Raw genomic sequence first — 27,427 nt, forward strand, 5'->3', positions numbered from 1 at the left:
GACTGAGAACATTTGAAGAAGTCACAAATCCAACTGGGAGGAGCCCTGGAGGATGTACAAGATGGATGGATCATCGATGGATGGATGGATGGATGGACGGATGTACTGTATGTATGTATGGATGGGCGGATGGATGCTATGGAAACGTCTGCAGAAACGCTTAGTTTAATGAAAAACATTTTGATATATTTTGACAGTGAAATAATGTATAAAATTATCGCTGCATCCATCCATCATCCATCCATCATCCATCCATCATCCATCCATCCATCCATCCCTCCTTTCCTCCATCTCTGTAAATGCAGCTCAGTCTCTCCTGCAGCTGCATAATAAACAACCTGCTCGGTTCACGTGAAAAAACAAGTCCCTGCATTAGCATTCCACACACACCTTACACACACACACACACACACACACACACACACACACACACACACACACACACACACACATATATACGGGCTGTCAAATGAAAAACACACCTTGATGCTTCAGCGTTTCATTAACACATCGGTTGCTTTAAGGTAAAACTCCGACATGAATCCAAACGAACTCTGTCGACGCTTTAGAGTCTCATCTTTAGAGACCAGCAGCTTCCTGTCCAAACACACACACACCACACACACACACACACACACACACACACACACCACACACACACACACACACACACACACACACACACACACACCAAACACACACCAGCTGCTCGTTTTGTTCATTCACTTATCAGGGATTTCTTAAAAAATGGCCAAAAAATATCGTTTTAAAGTTGCCGACAATCAGGAACCGTGTGTCCCGACATGAGCGTCAGACACGTCTCTCAGCGTCTGATTCATTGGTCACAAGTCAGAAACTAATTATTAGCTTAAAATGGAGCAATTTATTCTGCTAAAAGCTTCCATGAGACTCCGTCCAGTCGTTATCGAGTAATTATGTCATCTTCAGAAACAAAAATAACTTATAGGCTCTGTTTCACTGTTTCACTGTGTGAACCTGAACCTGGACTGTTTCACTGCGTGAACCTGAACCTGGACTGTTTCACTGCGTGAACCTGAACCTGGACTGTTTCACTGTGTGAACCTGGACTGTTTCACTGCGTGAACCTGAACCTGGACTGTTTCACTGCGTGAACCTGAACCTGGACTGTTTCACTGTGTGAACCTTGACTGTTTCACTGCGTGAACCTGAACCTGGACTGTTTCACTGCGTGAACCTGAACCTGGACTGTTTCACTGTGTGAACCTGAACCTGGACTGTTTCACTGCGTGAACCTGAACCTGGACTGTTTCACTGCGTGAACCTGAACCTGGACTGTTTCAATGTGTGAACCTGGACTGTTTCACTGCGTTAACCTGAACCTGGACTGTTTCCCTCTGTGAACCTGAACCTGGACTGTTTCACTGCGTGAACCTGAACCTGGACTGTTTCCCTCTGTGAACCTGAACCTGGACTGTTTCAACGCATGAACCTGGATTTGTCCTGACGGATTAGATTACATCAGATTATATCAGATTATATTAGATAAACTTTAATGATCCCGAACTGGCAAACTCACAAAATTACATTACGATGATCATTTCCTCAGCTGTCGATCAGGATATTTCTGATGATTGATCATCAGCAGCTCGATCGGTTTCGCTCTGGGAGCCCGTTGGATTCCAGATGCTGGGCGTTGGATTTCTAATCGTGACCCGGGGAGTTAATCCGGGTCGCCGGGTTCTCGTCCAGCAGAGATTCCTCCTGATGCTAATTAGATTATTGGATTTCTTTTTCATTATTCATCCTCCTCACTTAGCATCACATCACTTCTGTCCACCTTGGAGCTGTCCGGCCTCCCCCCCTTCGTCCTCCTTGGACGGGGGATGGATGGGGGAGGGCGGGGCGGGGTTGGGGGGCGGTTGCTGGCTAACAGCGGCGAGGCCTAATTAGAGAGATTACAATTGGAGGGAGTGACTCACACTACAATAGTAGCTCTGACCTTAGCGCTAATGTTCTCCACCCAGCCCATTTAATCCAATCCACATCCATTATCGTTAGCCTGGTGGCGCTAGCGATAGCTCGCGCTCCGTCCGAATGTCACCCCCCACACTGTTGTTTTCCGTCACGTCTCGGGATAAGGAACTGAACCGGGGGGGTGGGGGTGGGGGGGCAGATGCTCTGCCCTCGTGAATCAAACCCGCGTTTAGCCTAGCGCTGATTTAGCATCAACCTGCTAACGCCGCGATTAAATTAGCGTTTGGCCTCGCCAAGGAAACGAAACGACAGGATGTCCTCAAGTTTAGTGAAAAAATGCATACTAATGAGATATTAATGAGGTCAAATACATCCCATAATGCAAGATTCAGCTGCAGAGTTAGCATTGGCGTTAGCGTAGCTTCAACCTAGAAAATACATGTAAAAACTCTGAAAACAAATTCATCATCATCCAAATAAGATGTCAGGAACGCAGCTTCTGATTGGTCGACAGTCTCAACCTCATCCAATGGGCGTGAGCTCGGATTGGTTAATAATTCCTCTGGATGTAAACATAATTATTTTGCTCGTCAGGCTGTTAAATTTTCTTCCTTCCCTGCAGAACGAAAAGGATGAAACGGATTTGAAAACTTATTTCTCCTACACCTTTATTTATTTTATTTATTTATTTTTTTCCTTTAAGTCTGATTAAAACGGCGGCGCCGGGGAGGAATCGATTCAAAAAGTAGGACGCAGGCGTGGGCGGCGTTCACAAAACCTCACTATGAAAATAACTCCTGGCTGAAGGTTGTTTCATGTGAAGGCAGAGAGTATCAGCAGTCGCCAGTCGCCGCCGCCATCAGCAGCTCCGGTCCCACATCAGAAAGGCCTTTCAAAGCGGCGCCGGGAACGCCTGGGCGGCGGCGACGCCTGGCCAGGTTTGAGTCAGCCTGATAAGGCCTTCCAGACCCCCCCCTCCCCAACAAACCCGGCCCCTCCTCCTGTGAGCGGAGAAAGTCACGCCTTTGATTCGCCGTCGCGGCTCGACTCCCATCAGAGATAGCGACTTAAATCCGGCCCTCGGCGATCAGAAGGGCGATTTCACGGCGACGCCGCGACCGCGTGTCGCACCTTTAAACCCGTAATAATCATAACAGTAAAGACGCACCCGGTGACATCAGGATGTTTCAGCTGATAAGACCGCCCCCCTGACGCCGGATCCGGATTAACTCCGCCTCCTCTTGGTGAGAATCGGGAGTTTGGAGTCACTTCCTGCCGCGGCAAGACTCAGGAAGCAGGAAGGAACCAGCCGCCGAGACCTGACCTCATGACCTCTTGACCTCACAACCTCATGAATACAAATTCCTCTTGGCTAAAAATGTTGGACAATGTTGGATGACGTTGGACGACGTTGCCTGGCGACGACCGATAACACGAGAACCAGAACCGAGAGCGACGCCGTCATCACAGATAAGACTATCTCCACCTGCGATCTCCCGCAGCCTCATCGGATCATCTGATTGGATGCCGTCAGGAACGTCAAACGCTTCCCGCCTTTCACACCCCCAAGCAGATATTCATCCTGGTTACCTTGGTTACCAAAATCCTCTTTTCCTGATAAGCCCGCCTCCCATCGAGTCGTGGAATCCCGGCGCTGCGATAATTGTTGTAATGATATCGTCTTCTGAGAGATCCGACTCGGCTCCATTACGTTTAGAAAAGAATTCAAAGAGTTTCTCCTCTGATATTAATGTCGTGATTTATTTAGTTTCCCCACACGGAACACAACATAAAATAGTTCCATTAAGGGATCGAACTTCAATTCAGGGTTTAATAAAATATGCTTTTACGTCTGTGAAGGAAGAAGAAAATAAAACTTTAAAATAAAAATAAATAAATAAATAAAAATAGATTAAAAATTAGATTAAAAATTTATTAAAAAAAAGATTAAAATAGATTAAAATAAAAGATAAAATAGATAGATAGATAGATAGATAGATAGATAGATAGATAGATAGATAGATAGATAGATAGATAGATAGATAGATAGATAGATAGATAGATAGATAGATAGAACTCCGCCCAACGCAAACATGCTACTGTCAGCCGACGTGTTCGGAGCTGTCCATTTCCTGGATCGTAAAATTTCACAAACACAACGCAGAACGCCGTCGTCATGGTTCCGGTTCGGCTTCCTCTTCCCGGATAATAAAGTTTTGATTTGGTTCCCGTGCTTCAGTCCAGTTTGAGGCGACACAAAGCAATCCTGTTAGCGACACTTAGCCTGCAACACCAAGACGCCCCCTCACCCGCACTAGCACGCGACCCCCGATCAGGTGGGATCGGAGCCCAATGGGCATCGTAATGGAAAAACCGTGTTCCGCCTCCGACGGGGGAAGTGGGATTTAATGTGACGCTCTGGCGCCGTACAGAAAGCCGGATGTAAGAAAACATGCCCCACCCCCCACCCCCTCCTGGTTCCCACCTCTTAAAAGCTGAAACAAAGTGAGGAGGGGTGTGAAAAGGGGGCTCCTGGCAAGGACAGGGAGAAGTGTGACTCTTCAAAGCCCGCGAGCGACTGTGTTTTTAAAGCCTGAGCTAATTTTGGCTAATAGGCCCGGAGATGACGGCGCTGGCTGAAACGGGGCTCGCCGCTTCAGCACTAATTACATTTCACTTGTGGTTGGCTCGCCAGCTGCCTGTCAGCATCACATCCAGAAGATTCCTCCAGGGGGCGCCCCTAGAATCCATCGCGGAAAAAGAGGGGGCCCAAAAAAATCACGGCGGGTGGGATACGGAAACAGAAACATCCGTATAATTAGCTCATTAGCAGGGTCAGGTCTCAAAAGGTTAAATGTCAGCGGAGGTCACCCATTTGAAGCAGAACACATGATGTCAAATTAGCAATGCTAACGATAGCCATTATTTTAGTGCAAACGCTCTTTAATAACAGGAGCATGGCGAGGACGGCGGATGATGCGTTCCACCCAGAAACAGAAGTTGCGATACGACCGTCTGTAAACGAGTCCGTTAAAAGTCGTCGTTTGAGAAGCCGTTTCCGCTCCGCTAGCGGCGCGCCGCGGCGACTTTACGAGCCAATCAGAACAAGTCGTCCCATAAAGCGTGGTAGCACGCGTCGTAATGGCGGACAGCGAAACCGGCCGTCTGCTTCCCCCGCAGAGGTGATCAGTCAGAGCAGATGCTAAGCTAACGGGCTAACCCGGGAGGGTGGGGGGGGGGGTTGTCCAGCAAAGACAAAGAAGAAGAAATTAAATTAGCCTGGAACCTTTAAATGATCTGTTTATTGATCATGCAAGTCACTAACCACGTCGTTCCGTGTCTAAATGTTTCCTCTGTTAATTAAATATTGAATAGTCCATGTTTGAACGGTCGGGGGGAGCTGTCGGCCGCCGTCTCCCCCACCTCTGGCTCCCAATGATCTGAGTTTGTTGTTTCTTTTAGAAGGTTAATCGTCTAAACCAGCGTTCCCCAACCATTTTTGTTCCACCAACCGGTTCAGCGTCAGATAATATTTTCAGGAACCAGCGTTTAAGGTGTGACGGATTAACACAACAAAATAAAATGATTCAACAAGCATAAACCTGGTTTTTTCTCAACATAATAATTAACGTGACCTCAACCTCTAATTATTATGCTGTTAGCCAAAAGTCCAGAACCCTAATCCCTTATTATTATATTACTAGCCAAAAGTCCCGAAGCCAAACCTCTAATTATTACATTATTAGACAAAAGTCCCTAATCCCCAGTTATTATATTATTATCAAAAAGTCCTGAATCAAAACCTCTAATTATTACATTATTAGCCAAAAGTCCCGAAGCCAAACCTCCAATTATAACATTATTAGCCAAAAGTCCCGAAATCAAACCTCTAATTATTACATTATTAGCCAAAAGTCCCGAAGCCAAACCTCTAATTATTACATTATTAGCCAAAAGTCCCAAAATCAAACCACTAAGTATTACATTAATAGCCAAAAGTCTCGGAGCCTAACACCAATTTATTATGGAATTGGCCAAAACTTATTACGTTATTGGTTCAGGACTTTTAATTACGTTATTAGTCTATTGTATTTCAAAAAATGAACAAATTTATCACATTATTAAGTTTTTGGCTTCTCCAATCATAAAGAGTGACTCATAAACCGATGTGTCAGAGACAGTCTGCTAAGACTCCAGAACCAAACATCGTCTAGAATCAGATAATAGATAAAACAGATATAATGTTGGTTCCGTAGTCCGTCTGTGGCCGGTACTGGTCCACGGCTCCAGGGTTGGTGGCCACTGGCCTAAATAATGAGTCGCCTCCGGCGCCAGCGGCTCAGAACCAGAGAGTCGGAGTCCTAGCAGCCAAATTCAGCTAATTCACCCATGTTGACCAACAGATTCGGGATCAGAACAAACAGGAGTTTATCTCGGGATAAGTCTTTTACAACATGCACTGACTTAGCAGAAAAGCTGCTTCCTGGCCTCCGGTGCTGAATTACTTTGCTGCGCTGTTGCTTCTCTCCGTCTGCTACTGGAAGGAACGGCGGGAGCGTCAGGCTTGGCTGCATTCCATTCGATTTCCCCTGCAGGTCATCCATCGGCCCGGGGACGCGGCGAGTCGGAGCGCCCGGGCCCCGAGGTGATTAACGGAAGAAAGATGGCCGCGGCGCGCCGCGTAAATCCAAAGACGTTTCAGGTGGAACACGGCTGCTTGTCTAGCGGTGAAGAATGGAGGCCGACTTTATCCAATCGGGGCTCGACTCGTCCATCCAGACCCGGCAAACGCCTGGCAGGCAGAGGGAGGAGTGGGGGGCTATTCTTTAGGAACGGCGGAAGAAAAACGACAGATAGAGATGGAGACAAAAGAGTCAAGGCTGGAGAGAAGATGTGAAATCAGTGGGCGGAGCTACAGGGGGTGTAGGCGGAGCTAACTGGCTCAAACTCATTCAGAGATACTGCATACATTAATAACCTTAACTGGGATGCTATAATAGGAGCTAACTGGTAGGTGACAGTAGGTTAACAATAGAGAGCCCCTCCATTATGGAAGCAGAGTAGGTGAGGTAGAAGCCAACCCCCCCTTCCAGGAGGATGGAGGCAGAGTGGGGTCAGAAAGAAGAAAGACGACGGAGCGCTGATGTTTAAAGCACCTCCCTCTGGAGCAACGACAAATTACCACCCCCCCCCAAACCAACCATGGTCCCCGTCCCTCCCCCTCCGAGGAGGAAGCCAACATCTCCCAAGCATTAAAGTGGAAAAACCAACGCCGCTGCAGGAATTTAATGAGGGCGCCTCTCTGTTCCGTGTGACACAACACTTCCTGGCATCTAGTGATTTTCTCTCTTCTTTATTCACTGCCTTTATTTGCACTGCCTTCAAGGGAGGGGGGGGGTGGATCAGGCCGGGACAATAGGCATCAACCTCCGCCGAGTCCTGGGACGCGAGAAAAGGGGGGGTTAGAACCCTCACTCCAGCCTGAAGGGTTGACTCAGTGGCGGTTTATTCACCACTTCCTGTCGCATCACAGGAAGTTCACCTGAAACGTAGTGTTTCGCTGTTAGAACAAAACATTAAATATTCCCCCTGCTCTAGGAATATTTATTGCTGCTCAAGATCCATCCGTCTGATTGGATGAAAGCTCCATCGGCGGCCGGATGGAGCTCTATGGCTCCGCCCCCCCCCCAAGCAGAAACGAAAAGCGTGGCTAAAAGAATATTTGCGCCGCCTTCGTAAATATTTGATTGAGGTGCTGCCGTGAGACCGGGGGGCAGGCAACGGGTTGATTTGGGAGCTGCTTATGTGGTGTTGGAAGGGGTGGAATGGAGGGGGTGGGGTTGGGGTGATGTGGTGGGGGTACAAAATTAATTTAAGGAGTGGGAGCCGGCGATGGAGTGTGGAGAGTTTGATGGATGAGCGTTCACTCCAGCGGTCTGACGGAGTGCTAACAGAAGACGTATGAATCAATGCTGGTGATAATTCAAGCACGCCCTGAGAAACCAGGAAGTAAGGCACTGTAGGCAAACCAGGAAGTAAGGCACTGTAGGCAAACCAGGAAGTAAGGCACTGTGGGCAAACCAGGAAGTAAGGCACTGTAGGCAAACCAGGAAGTAAAGCACCGTCCGCAAACTAGGAAGTAAAGAAGTGCAGGGCAAAGCAGGAGGTATAGCACTGTTCAGAACCAGGAAGTAAAGCATTATTTGTAAACCAGGAAGTAAAGAAACCTAGGCAAAGCAGTAGGTATAGCACTGTTCGTAAACCAGGAAATAAAGCAATGTTCGTAACCAGGAAGTAAAGCATTGTTTTTAAACCAGGAAGTAAAGAAACCTAGGCAAACCAGGAGGTATAGCACTGTTCGTAAACCGGGAAGTAAAGCACCGTTTGTAAACCAGGAAGTAAAGAACCGTTTGTAAACCAGGAAGTAAAGAACCGTTTCTAAACCAGGAAGTAAAGCACCGTTTGTAAACCAGGAAGTAAAGCAACATAGGCAAACCAGGATGTATAGCGCCATTTCTGAACCAGGAAGTAAAACGCTGTTTGTGAACTAAGAAGTAAAGATCTGCAGGCAAACCAGGAAATAAAGCGCTGTCTGCAAACCAGGAAGTAATACACGGTCTACAAAACAGGAAGTAAAGTGATGTCTGCCAACCAAGAAATAAAACGCCACAGGCAAACCAGGAAGTAAAACATGATTTGCAGAGAAGGAAGTAAAGCACTGTCCACACACCAGGAAGTAAAGCATTCTCTGTAAACCAGGAAGTAAAGCACCGTCGACAGACCCTCATGGATCCTCTCCAGACTCAATGGTCCCATTCCATTCCTGGCACCGGCCCCATTCCTCCATCAAGGTTAATCAAATCAGTCCAGAACTGAGGACGTTAGAACCCCACGCTATGACCTGTTATAACCACTCATCACGCCGCAACTCTGTAAACAACTAGCATTAGCATGAGCAGTAATGTAAGGACCGCTCCCGTTTTATAGCTTCATGCTGATGAAGCCAAATCCAGCAATTAACCCGCTGAGTCAACGATTATCGCCGCTGAACGGACGCCAGAACCTCAAAATAAGATCCAGGCTGTAAATAAGTTTGGTTTCCTGTCGCCGCGGGAGCCGGCGGCCGCCGTCCATCTCCATAAAACGGTGATATCATATTTATTTCCTCATTAACACCCAGGGAGGAGCTTTTTAAAAGGTGTCCTCACCCGTCCTCGCCGCCTTCGTCGCCATGACGACTTTGAGATTCACCCTGAATCCTAATTGTCGTCACTTAATTCATTAACGGCTCCGGCGGCAGACGTCACGAGCAACTGTAAAACAAGGTGTGTGTGTGTGTGTGTGTGTGTGTGTGTGTGTGTGTGAATTCATTTTTCCATTGTGTGGAGGAATGGGATTTAATGTCATGGCAATTATTTTGGGCTGTTCAGAAAAAATAATCCACATTTATAGAAGTATGTAGAAAAAAAAAAGGGGGGGGGGGTCAACCCCCATCTAAAAGGGGAGGGATTAGGGGGGAGGGGGCGGGGCAGGATCCAGAAACAAAAGTGGAAGAAGAGGATAAGTCTATCGATTGGCTGTCGGATGGAATCGTGGGAGATGTGAACCAAAACGGACGCGTCGTCGCCAGGGGGCGGAGCCAGGAAGGAGGGGGGGGGGCGCCACGGAGCCATTACCCACCGCCTCACTGTCCTGGGGGAGCAGCAGCTGCTTCCTCTCCCCCCCGTCAGCGGCGGTGACTGATGGGAGGCGACTGGCGAGCGTTCCTCGTGGGGGGAGGGGGGGCCCCCGTTCACACCTCCCACCGGCGTATCGGCGAGCTGTCAGCGCCGCCAGACGACGGCCGCCGATGGAGTCTGACAAAAGAACACAAAGTGTCGGCGAGGCGACACGTGTCATGGGGGGGAGGGTCCGAAAAAAAACGCCGCCCGGCGTCCGTCAGCCGCCCCCCCGTCAGGAACATCAATCCGGTGTGTCGGAAACGGCCGGCGGCGTTAAATCTACGGGACAGGTGTGGCGTGAACGCTCGCCGGCTGTCACCCCCCCCTACCCCAACCCCCCCACCCCGTCACCTCCTGCTGTTTGTTTAGTGTCGCCGTCGGCCGCCCGACAGCCTGTCAGCCCCGCCCCCTTTAACACCCAGAAGGCCTCAGGGGCGACACCCAACCCCCCCTCCCCCAAAGACAAAAACAAGACGCGGGATTGGCTGCTCTGACCTTTGACCTCTGGGCTTCCGTCACGTCTTTGTTTCTGGTGCCCGCCAGCGTTTACCTGTTGTTTACTGGCTGTTTACTGGCTGTTTATTGGTTTACTGTTTGTTTACTGTTTGTTTACTGGTTGTTTACTGGTTGTTTACTGGTAGTTTACAAATCGTTTATTGGTTTACTGGTTATTTGTTGGTAACCTGGTAGTTTACTGGTTGTTTACTGGTTTGTTTTCCAGCCTGTTTGTGTTTATTTTTTTACGTTATTTTTCCTCTCCAGCCTCGGCCTGAAGCCCAGGAAGCCTGAGGCGGGAGCGTGGACTTGGGGGTGGGGCTACAGTCTGGCTCCGCCCCTTTATTTGGGTCGCAAAGGTAATGACTTTTTAACCGGAGCGTTTGTCACACAGACGCGTGAACGCGACGCCGCCATTAGAGGAAGAAGAAAGAAGACGGGAAGGAGGAAAAGGAAGAGGAAGAGGAAGAGGAAGAGGAAGAGGAAGCACCCTCCAGAAAACCAAACGCGACTCAGAATCACCCGGCGGCGGACTTGATGAACACGATGAAGCGGAACAATGGCGAGGAGGAGGAGGAGGCCTTATTTCCAGCAGCCCATTAAAGCCGGGGAGCAGCGATGAAGAGGAGGAGTAGGAGGAAGAGGAAGGGGGGGGGGCGCTCTCCATTTCCAACCTGAGACGGCGAGGAAATAAAAAAAAAAACAAGCTGATAAGAAACAGATTAAAAAGCCGGCGGCGTGCTCGGCTGAGCGGAAACGGCGATCGAAGGCGTCGCCGGTATCCATCGCCCCCCCCCCCCCCAGATATCATTAGAGTCTCGTCATATCATCGCCGCCATTGTTCCGCCTATCGCCCCTATTTATCTTAAGTTCCCCCCCCTTTGTGCGACAACAGCAGCATCATTTGAACCCACAATGGAGGCGCTCCTCTTCCTCCTATCTGCTCCTCTTCCTCCACCGGTGGCGGCGGCGGCGGCGGCAAACCGCACCGGCTGATAAAGCTCACCCGGTTTGTGAGCGTTTTACCGGCGCAGGGATGATGATGATGATAATGTTGGGTACTGAGGGCCCCCCCCCTGCCCCATCCCCCCCCCCAGCCAGGAGGACAGGTCTGTGACACCTGTTTAACAAAGCAGCTCTAGAAGGAGGAGGAGGAGGAGGAGGAGGAGGAAGGAGACGGAGACGGATGGGGGGGGGGGGTTGGAGAGTGGAGGGGCAAAGAAATTAATAAAAATAACTTGTGGGTAAACATTTCACACAAGTTTCACTTCTGACGCTGACCTTTGACCTCCACCGACGCCCAATCCAGACCGGATCTAGTTCTAGTTGGCGGATGGATACCGCCCCCCCATCCCTGGAGGAGGTCTAGGAGGCCCGTGGAGGTGTGTGTGTGTGTGTGTGTGTGTAGGGGGGGGGCTCCTCTCCAGAGCTGGATTACCACTGACGGCTGTGAGGATGAGGAGGCCCAGCGGGAGGACGAGCGCTCCTTCAGCTCGGCTCCTTCATCTCGGCTCCTTCATCATCCCGTCCCTCCTCATCCTCGCCGGGGCGCCGGCGGCGGCGGCGACGTCGAGGCGGTCGAGGAGTCGAAGAGGTCAAGTACAGAACGAGAGATCGTTAACTCCGCAGGGTCCGACCGACCGACCGGCTTCTACATCCGACCGTAAATCCACCGACACAACCGATCGTCGGATTCCGGCTAAACGCTCATCCTGCAGCAGCGCGGGAAGAAAATACAATCGCTTGACCCAAATCTGGAAATCAGATTCTTTTTTTTTTAAATTCTTTTATTCCACCAGTGAAGGGAGGAAGAGGAAAAGGAGGCCTCTGATTGGTCGATTGGAGTCACATTTTTCTGTCAACGGTTCTAATCTACAGACATTTACACGTCAGATTAGCGCTGTCGGATTTTTTCACGCGACGCCTGAACGCAGCGTCGCCCGCTGACGGCTGGAGAACTTCTGGTGGCGAGTTTGTTTTATCCATCCTTCATCAGCAGCCTGGGGGGTGGGGATAAATCAATCCTCCGCATCCATCCATCCATCCATCCATCCATCCATCATCCATCCGGAGCATTTTGATTTATGAGCGACTATTAACCCTTTCAGCTCCGACGGAGGCGTCACTCGGAGATCCAAGTGAAGGAGATCCGAGAAGATCCAACATCCAGGATCCGGGGATTTTATTCCGCATTTTTTATTCCGCATTTTTTATTCCGCATCCCCCGATGGGGTTCCGGGTCGTTTGGGATCTCCTGGTCCTGCAGGACGTTGAGGTTCTGATTTTGATGTGCAACTGGAAGAAGAACCGTCATGTTTTATGCAAACCTTTAACGGGATGTAAGCCTGCAGGCTGAACGCTGTCCGGATTAGCGCGTCTCCCCCCCGCCTGTGTTTCACATCTGAAGGAATGGAAAGCGCTAATCTGGTGAAGGTGAAAAGTAGGCTAACGCCGTCGGGGCTAACGGCGCCGCTGTCATGAGTCACGACCGGAGATCCGGGTCCGAAATGGTTCCTGCCGGATCCGGATGTCACACCTGTGGTGTGAACGGCGTTCGGGTCTGAATCCGGATTAGCAAAATAAATAAATAAAATAAAAACAGCTGGATGAAGTTTGATTACGTCATGTGACCAGAAACCTTAATTAAATGATGATGATTTATTTTATTTTTTACAAAAAAAAAAAAAAAAATGGTTAATTTTTTTTCTTTGACCAACACATTCTCATGGGTGTGAAAACCGGCGTGTGTGTGTGTGTGTCTGTTCTTGTTGGGGGGGGTTCACAGCCCTGCTGTCCCGCTCCAGGCTCCGTGATAACGGCTTTGGCCGTACGCGCCGCCGGCTGACACGCCATCACATCTTCCTCCCTCCATCTGACCCAACTACCCCTGCCCGGACCACCACCTACCCCACCTGCCCCCACCACTAACTCAACCCTCCCCTGTCCGGGTCTGTGCAACCGATCCGAACAGGAACCGGACAGATATACCCCCCCCCCCGTTATCACTCCGTTACATAAAAACCCTTCCACCGAACGCTGCGTCCCCGCCGCGCCGGTGCGCGCCGGTGGGAGCGCGTCAAGCCCCTCCGTGTGCGCGATATTCCCATCCCGTTAACGGACGCTGGTGACGGGATCCACTTTAACGTCATCAGCGTCACGTTCATGGACAACGAATGCAAATAAACAAATAAATAAATAAGTAAAATAAAACAGTGCGTGACTTTAGAGAAGAGGAAACTTACCGGGATGACAGTCGGCCCGGAGGAAGAGGAGGAAGGCTGGGAAAACCACGGAGCAAATCCACCGGCGACGCGATTGCAGTAGCCCCCACATGGCCGTGATGCCCACGTCGACATGCAAACAATCAGCGGCAACAACTGTTGAGTTTCTCCCTTTTTATTTGCGGCTAAATCAGCGGCACCTCCGCTGCGTAAAAAAGCAGCTGCCGGAGACGCGGCGCGGACGGAGTCCCGGACGGACGCGGTTTGCCGCGCGCGGAGGGCGGAGATTCTCTCAGAGGTCCACCGGTGAGTCTTTCCGTCCGGAGATCCCGCAGATATTCCGGGTTGCGTTCATACCACTCGGATGCGGCAGGTGGAGACTAGCGGCGGGAGCGGCAGCGGCAGCGGCAGCGGCAGCGGCGGTCCGCGCGGCGCGTCGTCGCTGATGCGGCAGCGGCGTTGGAGGCAGCGCTCGTGGCGGACGCGGAGATCAGAGGGACGGAGTCGGTGGAGGAGACGCGCGTGCAGCTTCCCATTCCTCTGCCGTCCAGGAAGTAGCGCGCGAGCCCAAGTCTGGCAGAGACTTTAAAACAGTCTCGAGCCGAGAGAGAGAGAGAGAGAGGGAGGGGGGAGTGGGGGGGGCTCCGCTGGATCCTAGCGCCGACGAGAGCGCGCGCGCATCCTCGCGTTATTGGCTAATACGTCCCCTAATGAGAGGTAATCATAGCGCGTGCGCGCTGCGGGGGGTCCCTCCCGCCCTTTTTTCGCCATTAGCGACCCGGAAATAGGCTCACCTACACCGGTCCGTCCCAAAAGGAGGTCCGGCCGGAAGTGTTTCCGATGCGGAATCAATCACTCAGTTCAAGGTGACACCAAGCTGTCAATCAATAAAACAACAACAGGACAACACGGCCAGGTGGTTCGTACAGGTGAAAACCCGGAGGACTGTCGCCAGATCTCCGGAGCCCCACAATCACATGACTCGGGACAGGAAGTGAAAACACCTTGCGATTGATTTCAACGAGTCGTTCCCCGTTGGACGAGTTTGCTTTCTGAATGTATTCATGTGTTGACAAACTGCGTTAAATAAATACACCCGTCGCGTGTAGCAGTGCTGGAGCTAACAATCATACAGCTAACAATGCTGGAGCTAACAATAGTGCAGCTATCAACACTGCAGCTAACAATGCTGTAGCTAACGATGACATTAACGATGCTGCAGCTAGCAATAGTACAGGTAACAATGCTGCAGCTAACAATGCCGTGGCTAACAAGGCTGCAATTGACAACGCATCAGCTAACAATGCTGTAGCAAACAAAATTGTAGAGCTTAACGCTCAAGCTAACAATGCTGTAGCTAGCATTGCTGCAACTAACAATGCTGTGGCTAGCAATGCTGCTAGTGACAATGCAGCAGCCAACAATGCTATAGCTAGCTATACTGTAGCGAACATGACTCCAGCAAGCAACGCCGCGGTTAGCAATCCTGCTGCTGGTAATGCTATAACAAACTTCTGGCAGCCCAGACTGTTGGCCGCGGCTGCCACCAATCACAGAAGCCGGTGTGTCGTGTGGTTGAAGGCGTGCGATGTCGTAGCTATGTAGCGGTTCCGTGTCCAGGAGGCCGTAGCTTCAGGTCCAGCTGGCGACCGGCAGACGAGGAGAAGCTCACCGTTCACGTCTGGATACCGTCTGCTAGGCTTTTCAAAATAAGAGAGGGATGGCAGCATAAATCATTAATGCTGCTCAACAGACTGTGACATTATTTATCGATGCTCTCGCCCATTCCTGCTCAATATTTACAGATCAAACCGCGGAGTTCAGTTTCTCCCACAGTTTGTCATTTTGTCTAAGATTTATTTTGATATCAGAAAAAATAGAGGAGAAATTCACCTGAAGGAAATCACAGCGAGAATTATTCACCGGGGGGGGGGGGGGGGGGGGCGGAGCTCAGAGGTGTGACGAATGTCTGGCTGGGCACCAACGCCGACCCGGGATCTAGCAGAGACCTGGGACTCGGGGGGGGGGTCACAGTAGAGGCTGACGTTCTGTATGTTACCCTCTGGGATCTCAGGGTACTTCTACCCAGGCTAGATGTCGTCCGACCCCCCCCCCCCCCAGGTTGGATCGTCTTGCCGTGTCTTCACACTCCTTCCTGGTGAACAGCGTGACATCATCCAGGTAGAGCAGGTGGCTGATTGTTGCCCCGCCTTGGCATCGGTACCCATGGCGACTCTTCCTGATGGTCTAGCTGAGGCTTTCTGGTAGGCCGATGGGATGGATCCGGATGGGTGGGGGGTAGAAAGGTCGGTAGGAAGGTAGTCAATAAGGATGAATAAAGTAAAGATAAATCGAGATAAATAAAGATGAAGAAAGGTAAATAAAGATAAAAGTATATATTATCTTTATATAGTTTTATTTATCTTCATTTACCTTTGTTTATCTTACCTCTATTTATCTTATAGAGGAAATATTTACCATCTTTACCATCCCTTTGTGTTTTGTCACATACTTTGTGTTGTACTGCCTGTTGTACTGCCTGTTGTACTGCCTGTGTTGTACTGCCTGTTGTACTGCCTGTGTTGTACCGCCTGTTGTACTGCCTGTTTACCTTGGGTCAGAGAGGACTACAATTTCATCTGTGCTGTATGTCCATGTATGGTACACTTGACAATAAAGCTGACTTTGACTTGACTTTGACTTTGAACTAAAGATAAATAGAAGTAAATAATGATAAATAGTGGTAAATACATATAAATAAAGATAAATAGAATTAAATAAAGTCAAATAAAGATAAATAGAGGTAACTAAAGATAAATAGAGGTAAGTAGAATTAAATCATGTCAAAGATAAAGGTAAATAAAGATTAATAAAGGTAAATAAAGATTAATAAAGGTAAATAAAATTAATAAAGGTAAATAAAGATTAATAAAGGTAAGTAAAGATTAATAAAGGTAAGTAAAGATTAATAAAGGTAAATAAAATTAATAAAGGTAAATAAAGATTAAAGAAGGTAAGTAAAGATTAATAAAGGTAAGTAAAGATTAATAAAGGTAAGTAAAGATTAATAAAGGTAAGTAAAGATTAATAAAGGTAAATAAAGATCAACAGGTAATTCCTGTGTCAGTCTCTAACTGCAGGCGTCACACGGTGCTGTGAAGCTGATATGACTATTGGTCGATGTGTGTCTGTGTCACATTGTCTCCTGATCACACAACACACACACACACACACACACACACACACACACACACACACACACACACACACACACACACACACACACACACACACACACACATTACCGTTCACATGGATCCAGACGGGGCGACTCGACCTCACTCTCCTCTCTCTAGATGTCGTTGGATTGAATGGGCCTCGGATCGGCTGACCTGGGAACAGATCTGGAGACCTCAGCGGCCGCATACCATTTAGCTACATCACAGCATGCAGAGCAGCGAGGCCGGTTCTGATCAGCTATTAGAAAGCGTTTATATAACGTCCAACACCTCTGAGGTCGACACAAAATGAGTCAACGCTTACGTAACGACGAGCGTTTCCACCCCACTTCTGTGAAATTTGGCCGGTGCTGCTCAACCCTCTGTGAGACTGGGTGGGGGTATATTTAGAAACAGATAATCTGATGCTTTCTTCTTCTTGGTTTAAAGACTTCTCCCTCACAAAGCGCCGCTGCATTTAGAAACGGCTCCAGCACATTAGCACGCTTTTGTTCGGCGGTTCTCCTCAGATTCTGATGCGGAGGCCCCCGTAACGTCCTCACATCAGCTACTGCTGCTCACTCCTAATGCCAGGAAGTCGTAATATCAACAGGAAGTAAACATTTCCAACTAGAATTCACCATCCTGATAGATATTTCCAATGGGAATGACATCCTAGTGTTGGAATCTCGCCATCCTCGCAGCCGCTAAACGTTCCATCAGGATAACGATCCTCCTCCAGAAACCTTCCACCGGGAGGACCAGGAGTCGTTTCACAGAGTGTCTCCCCCCTCCCCAACCCTCCCACCTCTCTCACACATCTGGATGACACATTATCAATACATCAATGGATGGCGTTCGCACTCTCGGGCTAATTGCTCTTCTTATATGAAAGGACTTTCTTTGTCTGACACAAAAGCTCTTCTTCACTTTCCTGACAATTAATTTACAGCTGAAATAAAAAGCTTCATAAACGTCTCAGATGGCCTTGTATCCAGAATCAGCCACGTCTGGTTAACTCTTTAAATTGATAGGGGTGTTAAAGTGTCTCATGATGGCTGTTATGTGCAACCCTTACTCCTGACACGGTGCTTTTCTGATACACCAGGAGCGTCCTGCTCGGCCTTGAATCAACGTTTTGCACCTGATGTTTCACGATGGGCTGTTTGGAAGGAGGAGATTTTTTAAAATTCGGCTTGGAGACAAAACAAATTATAGCATAAGAGCTGATTTTGATTCATGAATCAAAATGCGGGCTCGTCTGGCTGCAACTTGACTTCACAGGATTTATTGCAACAGAAGCACGAAAAGCCAGCAAGAAAATTAGCATATTATGCTGATTTTTGTGGAAAAAAACAAGCTTGTGAAGATTATTAAACCAAAAACCCGTCTAAAGGGCGTTTAACATTAAACAAGTTGTTTTTTAAGTTTAGCAGCAAAAACACTGTGCTTAGTGTGAGCGAAAGATGTGTGTTTGCTGTGTAACACAACATGTTGACTGACCTACCAGGTGGTTGTGTACTACTTGTGACACATGAAATATTCATATGTGCTTATCATATTCATGCAATATGTGTGCACTTATTCTTTATGCTTTACATTCATTTTATTGATATTTTTTCATGATAAACACCACAATCCCCCCACATTTCAATTTATGTTGATTTTCAGTGACAGAAATCAAATGTTATCTAAAAAATAACCAACACACGTATTAATAAATGTTAATCATAAGTGTAACCTTTAGAATTTTGTTATATGTGATTTGTAAATTGCTTGTAATCAATTTAAAGTTAGAAACATGAATAAAATCACAGCCCTCAGATACATTTCAAATCTCCGGTGTTATATATATATGTCTAAAAGGCCATTCTAGAGGTCTTTGAACGCATCATTTGGTTTTTCATCATTATTCTATGATTTTTTTAGTATTTTAAGCACGCTCGTGTATTTATTTCACATAAAAATGTATTAAAATAGATTTTGTTCTGTTAAATGCTTTAAATAAAGTAAGATTTTCTCTAAAACGAATAATCATCGTTCGAACTGTCAAAATAACTCAGACGCTCCTTAAATGCCACACGTCAACGTTACTTCCGGGTTATTCGTTGTAGTCTCAGAAAAGTGACACAGCCTTTCAGTCCATAACGTCACCTCCTACATAAAACTACATCTCCCATCGTGCACCGAGCCATCCTACCGAACGTAGACGGTGAGTTTTTATCCAGCGTGTGTCCGGTGTGTGAGTCGGTTGTTTCGGTTGTCGGTGATGAATCCAGGACTTACACTTTGTTTTTATTGACTTTATTGCTATTTGTGAGTAAACAAGTACGCGCCTCGCGTCTCCGTGACGCAGGTGTAAATGCAGAGTCACCGCGGACATCCGGAGGAGCCTTTAGCGTTAGCTAGCCTGCTAGCTAGCCGTGATGAGAACACCGGGTCGCCTGAAGCCTGGACTAAACCTGAGCGTCTCCAGACTTAATTTAGTTTAAACATCCGTGAAATAAAAAAAGAGACACGGATAGGCGTTGGTTTAATCCACGTTCTAAATAATCCAGAATCATCCGGTGGTACCGGTACCGGAACCTGGATGACAACGTTAGCTTAGAAGCTAAGTGAGTCTGGTGAGTCTCCTTCTAGCTGCTCATGAAGAATATTCTACTTTAGTTGTGGAGTATGTACTTGATTTGGAGACAAACTGCATCTATGAGAATCTAATTACTAGTCAAATCACGTGTCATACTAAATATGACGTCACAGCCCAAAACAGGAAATAAGAGGGAATGATTGACGTGCATAGAGGAAGGGCTCTGCAGGTAGACCTGTATGAGCACAAACATTCATTAAATATGGGGAAAATAACTGAAACATCCTAAAAGTATAAATTATATAAAGATTCTACCACTCTACTAAGCTTTCATCCACATTATAAAATATATAATTATTATTCCATCACTATGTAGCCAAATGTCCCAGCTGTACTTGAATGCAGCGTGAACTCCGCGTTCACACCAGTGTGTATTAACACGCGTCATCTCAGTGGATCTTCAGATCAGTGACACCAGATCCCTGGACCAGACGTAACTCCACACGGAGAAACAGAATGAGAGGCGGCGGAATCAATTATGCACCATTTATTCACCCACAACACAACGGCGCCCGCTTGATTCGCCTCCTTCATGTTTAATTCATCCCTCCTCCATGTGCCGCGTCGTCCCGGCTCGTCCAACAGGACATATTGTGTTAGCGCCTTGTTGTGCGTCGCTTCCGTCCCTGAACGCATTAGTTCTCATGTTGAGCTCCTGGAAGATCGCTGTAGAACCGACTTCAGCTCACGACAGAACGTAAACGTAGATGATTCAGGTGTTGGACGTGACCTCAGGGGTCACATGTGTGTGTGTGTTTATGTGTGTGTTCATGTACAGTAGAACCTCGAGATACAAGTTTAATCCATTCCGTTACTGAGAAAATAAGTCAAATGTTTCCACATTTAAAATGACTAAAATCATTTTAATCCATTAGTCTTATAAAAAAGTCCCAAAACCCCTAAATCATGAAAAAAATATAAACATATTTCTATCAAGCAATAGACACAGACTTTACGGGTGTATAATTAATCATATATAAGTTACGTTAAAAATGATAAAGAATTAAATAAAAGCAAAAGTCACAAGAACACACGAGCTACGTCTTCACTCCACCAATGAGAACAAGATCCAGTCTCACTGATGTTGTATCCATCCGCCAACACGTGGGAAGGAACGAGATCCAGTCTCACTAATGTATCCATCCGCCAACACATGGGAAATACCAAGATTGGGTCTCACTAATGTATACATCTGCCAACATGTAGTAAAGAACGAGATCTGGTCTCAGTGATGCATCACTGGGAAAGAACAAGATGCAGTCTCACTGATGTATGCATCCGCCAACATGTAGTAAAGAACGAGATCTGGTCTCACTGATGATGTATCCATCCACCAACATGTGAGAAAGAACTAGATCCAAACTGATCTGCTCGTATGACAAACAAAATCTGGGCAGAGCGGTGACATGTATCTCAAATAACTCGTTTGTGGAGCGGCTCGTATATCGAGGTACTACTTAACGTTCTTTAATGGTCTCCTGCTGCGCCTGTCTGTTTAAATCCAAGCCTTTAGCAGTTAGAAGTAACTCTTCAGCTGTAAACCAGCCATTGAAGAGCGTGCACGTGTTTTGGTGTGTGTGCACGTTCCTACTGCTGGGGGTCAGAGCAGCTGCCAAATGATTTCCACTGTGGGGTCGTGAGGTCGGCGTCAAGGTGAGGAGGCCGGCGCTGCGGCGGAATACCAATGCTCTTGCTCTTCCTCGGAGATGCTCGCATTTACATCAGGAATCACATCCTTCCTGCTTCCTCCTCCCACAGGTGCCCCGATCCGAGCAGCCAGTACAACCTGCCTCGCCGAGAAGTCGTCCTGTGCAGGTAAAGGTCACACACACCTCCGTGTTGTGCGCACACGTGATGTTGCGGGTCGTTTAGACTCTCCACGCTAACGCGGCGTGTTTGGAGTTCTCTCAATCAGGCGCCGGCCCTTTAAAAGATTGAGTGCTCACTCGGTAATAAATGAATGCAAATCAGCTTTGCTGCTGAGAGGTTGCGCGAATGGCTGAGTCGTCATATTTGCCGCTTGATGCCGGAGATCCGCGGCGACGGTCGCCGTCGTTGGACGAGACGGAGGATGTGAGGAAGAAGGACAAGAAGAATAAACATCCAGGATACTCCTGGAGCGTTCCTTCAGTCGGGGACGCTGATGTCGTATTTCATTTCGCGCTCATCGTATAAAGACAGGAAGTCAGCCATCTTGGATTTCACGTTTGAATTTTGATGCGTAATCTGACACCAGCTGTCACGGAGACGTCATCCATAATTTACAGGCCTCGGATTAAACATATTCTTACTCGTTATAACCTGGTCTTTCCACCTTGTAGCTAGCAGGATGCTAATAAACAGCTGTTTGCGTGTTTCTTCATTCGTTTGCCGTGTTTGCAGCAAAGCGTCAAACGCAACAGACAACCCAACGGCGCTGACGGCAGTTTAGATTATTCCGATGTGGTAAAGAGACTATTAAGGCAGATCTCTTTGAATATCCAGTAACGTGCTTATTTCTGATGCCCTTCAACTGAGTCTATCCTGTTAGCGCTGCTCTGCTCTCTTGGCGGGAGCTTAGCGCTGGTCGGCGTCACGCCGGCAGAGCGGGAAAGGGAAAAAAGATACCGAAGGATCATCATTCATCCCGTTAAACCAGCTCCCCTCACAAACAGGGACCAGTTGGGTTCTGGTCTGTCTCTCCGGTTAGACTTTCCTGCTTTCCTACTGAACTAGTGCCTTGGAGGTCGATCTTGACGACATTAAGGTGATGATCTCGCCTGGTTGGGTCGCCGTCCTCGCCTGAACCGGTTCTGTTGTTTGTAGGCCTCCTGCTTGGATCGGCTCTGAATCAAGTCGGTACCCGTTGTGACTCTGGCTGAAGTCGGCCCCCGGAGGTTTTCACCGGGTTCAGTCGCAGTCAGGTGTGCGATAATAAAATCCCACAAGCTCCACAGTTCGGCCGCAAAACGACGGGAGATGCTGTGGATGCCGATGTCCACTCAGGTGTGATGACATGATGGTCGTCTGTGAGGTTATCAGGCGGCTCGTTCACACCTGTGGTCACTGAGATGGCCTCGGGTTCACGGCGGGACGCGATCTGGGCCAGAGTTTCACGACCAGAGGCATCGGTCAGTAGGAAGTCGCAGAAGTTTTGCACATCTCAATGAGGTTTATTTTATTTTCCTGTTTCCGTGGTTACAGAATGGACTCAGGCTCCTTCTGGTTGAGGGTTTGTTGATACAGATATGCAGCAGATAAACCAGGATTACAGTAGAACCTTGAGATATTAGCTGCTCGACATACGAGTTTAGATACGGTGCTTCAGGACCACCGCTAGTTGGTCGATGGATACAACATCAGTGAGACCATATCTTGTTCTTTCCCACGTGTTGGTGGATGGATACAACATCAGTGAGAGAGGTTCTCGTTCTCGTTGGTTGAGTGAAGATGTAGTTCGTGTGTTCTCCTGACTTTTGCATTTCTTTTCATTCTTTATCATTGTTTACTAATATATAATTAATTATACACAGGTAGTGGATTGACCCAGGTGATGTGTCTCATGCTAATGACCCTCATTAGCATACAAAGGTGTAACTCACATCTCAACGACCCCCTTTGACACCCCCACAAAAAATTGTTGAGGAGCCAGATGGGTTGAACGACGGTCGTTGGAATGTGAAAAGCACTGACCACACCCCACAGGGTTTATAAGCAGGGACATTATCAGCCCCTCTCTGAACTGAAGAAGTCTCTTGGATGAGAGACGAAACGTTTTCAAGAACTTTCTTAATGTCCAGTGGATTGATTTAACAGCTTTTGGATATACACAGGTACGCAAGTCTGCATTTCTATTGGTTAAGAAAAATGTTTAATAAAGCAAACGATTTGGGGCTTTTTTCTTACAAGGCTGGAAGGGATTAAAATAGTTTTAGTTATTTTGGACCTGGAGAGGTTGTCTGTGAGGAATGGGCTAAGATACCACAGGAACGCCACCAGGGGCTAGAGTCTGGATCTACGGCAGGTTAGCAGCAGCTAACAGGTCTCAAAGAAGAACTGAAGCTTTAACAAATGAAGCTTTAATGGGACATGTGACATTCGTGACATTCGTGACATTCGTGACATTCGTGGGGGTTTGGTTCCTTTGTTTCCGGCTGGGGGGAGGTTTGTGACACTTAATGAACAAAAAACTGGATTTTTGCTCTTCCGACTTTTATTAAGATGGAAAAATGTAGGCCAGTATTAAATAGACGGGTTAGCACATTTGACAGCACAAAACCCGACTCATAAAGCAAATTAGGGCCAGTCTGTTCCTACTGGTCTCCCCTAATTTTTGGAGACGGACAGAATCGGCCTTGACATTTAAAAACATGTCTTCTGGTCGTTTCATGGCGGACGACTGGATCTACGTATGATTGTGTCGGAGCATCATCTTTCACAGAATGTGGATCTGAGCATGCTACACTTCACACAGACGTCATGTGAGCCTCAGTAAATGCCACACTTCTTCATGCAACATCTCCATCCCATCGCTGGAGGCCACAGACGCCACAGAGCTTGACGATAGAACAAACAAGTACTGCTAGCATCAGAGACCTATCCCCCTATAGGCAACGTCTGGCCTGAACTGTTTTAGGGTTATTTATATGTAGTCCAAATATGAACACAATTGGTCCAGAGAGGTTGTGTATTAGATGATTGTAAGTTGTTATTTATTAAGGTTCAATCTATTATCACAACTTGAGGTCATTTAAATGTCATTACTACTCTAAATACTAAAGTTCTATTCCCTAAGACTGACCAGAAACAACCGCAGGACATAAAAAGAACACGTAACAAATAAAATACAGGTTTAGGTCGTTTAGAGTTTAGTTTTTCTTGAATGTACAACGATTTAAAATTAAAAACTTAACTCTAAAAATCACTGGAAAACCCTTAAAGCTAATAATATGCTACGGTACAATAATAAGAATAAAAATATGCAATCATAATAAAATACGTACGTATAGTTCTGATATCTTCTGTTAAGCATCACTCGTGATTCACGTGATCATTTTGATACAGATTAATTTACGGTAAACTTTTGCTTCTTATAATTTAATCCTTGAGGAGAGTAAGAAAAAAAACACTTCAAGAAATGCTCCACCAGTTTTTAAGATCATCAACAACAACAGTCGGAGTCAGCTGTTGATAATGATGATCAAATGTAGGTACTGTAGCATGTAGCGTGTAGCTTACCTTTAGAATGAAGAAAGGGGGAGGGAGTAGTTAGGAGTTATTGTGGGTCAGAGTCAGAGTTGTCATCTTCACTATTTTCACTAGCCCTTGCTTCATCATTCATGATAAACGGTAAAGGTAAGGTACGAAGCCTGACGCCCTGAGATGCTAACAGATAACAACAACAACAACAAGAGGGAGGGACGAGTGTTGGAGTTGTGTGAACGCATCAGTGCTGCCTCCAAAGGGGTTGTGGCAAAAAGAACTGCAGGAGGATAAGACAGATATGGTGAAGCGTCGGAACACTTAATGTTTGTAAGTTGAGGAATACCTGGATTTTGCTTCTGTCCTGGTGTTTTGTGGGTAGTTCTTTTTTGGCGGGACATCCCTCTCTGATGGGACAGCTGTCCGATCTGAGCTCTCCAGTTGGCGGGGATGAAAGTGACATCATCTACTGGAACAAACTTCTCGTAATGATCAAGATTTCTTTTTCTTTTCATCATACCCTGCGGGTCGGGATTTGTTCTGACCCGCTGGCTGCACACAGACGATGGCTAACAAAGGTCAAACTTTTGACTATCGGTGAAGCAGAAAATGTGGTGGCGGGGCCTCGAATCCTAAAGAGTTCAGCCCAGGAAAGCGATTGATGGAGGCAGCGCCGCTGGTCATCTGCAGACGGCCCCCGTCTTCCCATCGCGCCGGATTACACGCAGCGCTTTACTGAGCAGGGATGAATAATTAATGCAAGTTTATGCTATCGGGGGGGGGTTCCTTTAATGGGCTTAACCCCCGCTGATCTTCTGTACGATGGCGTCTTAATGCTCCCGCTGCTGAGGCCATTAGCGCTGATGATAGCGATGAAACAACGCTGCGCTTTGTAAGACGCGCTCGTCTAAAATGCTACCGCTACATCATCAGTCGTGGAAATTTCCTCCACTGACAGTTCATCAGTCACGGGGGGCGAGGGGGTGGGGTGGTGATCAAGGTCACTTTGGGCCCAGAACCACGCTGCCTCGGGTGGAGTTCTGCTGGAACCGGCCCAAGATCCTCTTTCTGTATCCGTCAGAAAATGAACAAACTCCACAGGGACTCACATTAAGATAAACTGTGTGTGTGTGTGTGTGTGAGAGAGAGAGAGAGCATGTAATATTTAACAGGTTTGTAGTCTGGTTCATATTTAAAGTTCAAATGGGTGTAAACAGTTGTGAACTGACGTGTACAGCTGTAAAAAGGTGGGAACAGGGGTAGACAGGTGTGAATGGGTGTCAGCAAATGTAAACAAGTGAACAAATGTGAACATGGGTAAACACGTATGAATAGTTGTAAACGGGTGTAAACTGGTGTGAGCAGGTGTAAACAATTGTAAACACGTGTAAACAGGGAGAAACAGGTGTGAACAGAGGTAAATAGGTGTAAGTAAGGATAAACAGGTGTGAACTCGGGTAAACCGGTGTAAGCAGGTATGAACAGTGGAAAACAGGTGTAAACAAAGGTAAACTGATTTAAACAGGTATGACCAGGGGAAACGGGTTTAAACTGGTGTAAACAGTGGGAAACGGGTTTAAATTGGTGTAAACAGTGGGAAATGGGTTTAAACAAGTGTAAACATCCCGCGTCTAATGGCTGTAATCAGCTGATCTAAGTGCCCCTCCAGATCTACCCCCTACTGGTAAAGGGCTTCCTCACTGGGGCGCGTCAGCTGGCCGGTGAACCGTTTCGGGCCGGGAGCCCGGCTGTCGTGCGGCGCTATAATTAAACCTGACTTGAATCCAAGGACACGTGTATTTATGTAAATTGCAGTCAGTCAAACGGAAACGCATCTTGATGCCTTTGTGCCGGAGCGCCGTCGAACAGCGCCGAATATTACTGTATCTCAATTCTGCTGATCAGAAACCCGAAACCACATTCCTCTCTTCATTTTCCTTTACGCCGGGAAAAATCCTGCTGCTCCAGTTCGGATTCGCCACAACAGCCTCGTAAATATATACGAATATATAATGAGTCCTGCTGCTTTAATGCCAGGTTCCTATCAGATGTGCTAATAAATGGAAAGTGATGCAAGATATTGTAAGGTGAAGGTGTTATATGGGAGCTGCTGTGCGGGGGGGGATGGTGGTGGGGGTGAGTCGGACTTAATTTAATTGAGGTTACTCCAGCTTTGACCCCGCCTGGGCCCGTTGTCCTCAAACGAGATTCGGGCGGCCACGTTTGCTGATTGGTGCACATTTTGGCGGAGGATTAAATCAATGTGAAGGTGCTTTGATGTCGGGGTTTTAACGCGCCGCTGACATTTTAACTGGACTCTCACACGCCCAAGCTGAAGGGAGTGAATTATCACAAACTTAATAGTTCATTGTACGAGATTCCGAGTATTGAATATACCAATAAAGATGAGTTGGTGGCTCCGATGTTATGAATAGAGACGTTTCGCTGCTTTGCCCCCCTCTCCCACCACCCCAGTCGACCTAAAGCCCCTTTGCCCCGAGGCCAAACTGGTTCTCCTTTATTTAACCTCGCGGTTCACAGTCTACCTATCGATCTATGCCCGACCTTCACTGGTGATCATGACCCGTAATGGTCTTCTTCCCTCCTCCCTGGAGTAGAGGCGAGGAGGAGGCGGAGCCTAGATGGATGGATGGATGGATGGATGGATGGATAGATGGATGAGCAGAAGAGGCAGATCTTCTTTGCGACGTTTTCATCCTATCTCTGTTTGACTGCTCCTGACTCCGCCCATCTGTAGCAACTGGGGAGCTGATCATTGGTCACGTCGGTGGTTGGAACCACGCCCTCTCGGACACAGTCAATGAAGCCCGGATTCATCTTGACCCGTCGAGGAGTGGCTGCTGGATCACATGACCAGCTGGTGGCTTCTCCAGTTTGACAGGAACGATTCCTGACCTTCATCCAAAAGCATCAGCGGTGGATAAATATTAGCTCGGTAATTTCCCATGCTGATTGAATGCATCTCGG

General features: G+C 47.6%; 2 protein-coding genes across 5 annotated transcripts in view; one reads left to right on the forward strand and one right to left on the reverse strand.

The window, feature by feature from the left end:
- Positions 1–13,919, reverse strand: part of LOC137595772 (receptor-type tyrosine-protein phosphatase gamma-like) — a 170,200-nt gene extending 156,281 nt beyond the window's left edge. The window contains exon 1 of one of the 2 annotated variants that reach the window (XM_068316045.1): positions 13,415–13,903. In XM_068316045.1, the coding sequence (XP_068172146.1) occupies positions 13,415–13,505 (91 nt within the window). In that variant the 5' untranslated portion in view covers positions 13,506–13,903. Of the gene's footprint in view, positions 1–13,414 lie in introns of both variants that reach the window. The other variant, XM_068316046.1, reaches the window with a different exon arrangement.
- Positions 13,920–18,745: 4,826 nt separating this feature from the next.
- Positions 18,746–27,427, forward strand: part of LOC137595468 (bis(5'-adenosyl)-triphosphatase-like) — a 106,992-nt gene continuing 98,310 nt past the window's right edge. The window contains exons 1-2 of one of the 3 annotated variants that reach the window (XM_068315610.1): positions 18,746–18,823; positions 21,017–21,073. The gene's annotated coding sequence lies outside the window, so the exon portion shown is untranslated. Of the gene's footprint in view, positions 18,824–20,769; positions 20,912–21,016; positions 21,074–27,427 lie in introns of those variants that run through there. The other 2 variants (XM_068315611.1, XM_068315612.1) reach the window with 2 other exon arrangements.

Source organism: Antennarius striatus, chromosome 5 (genome assembly GCF_040054535.1).
Source record: "Antennarius striatus isolate MH-2024 chromosome 5, ASM4005453v1, whole genome shotgun sequence".
NCBI classification, from domain to species: domain Eukaryota; kingdom Metazoa; phylum Chordata; class Actinopteri; order Lophiiformes; family Antennariidae; genus Antennarius; species Antennarius striatus.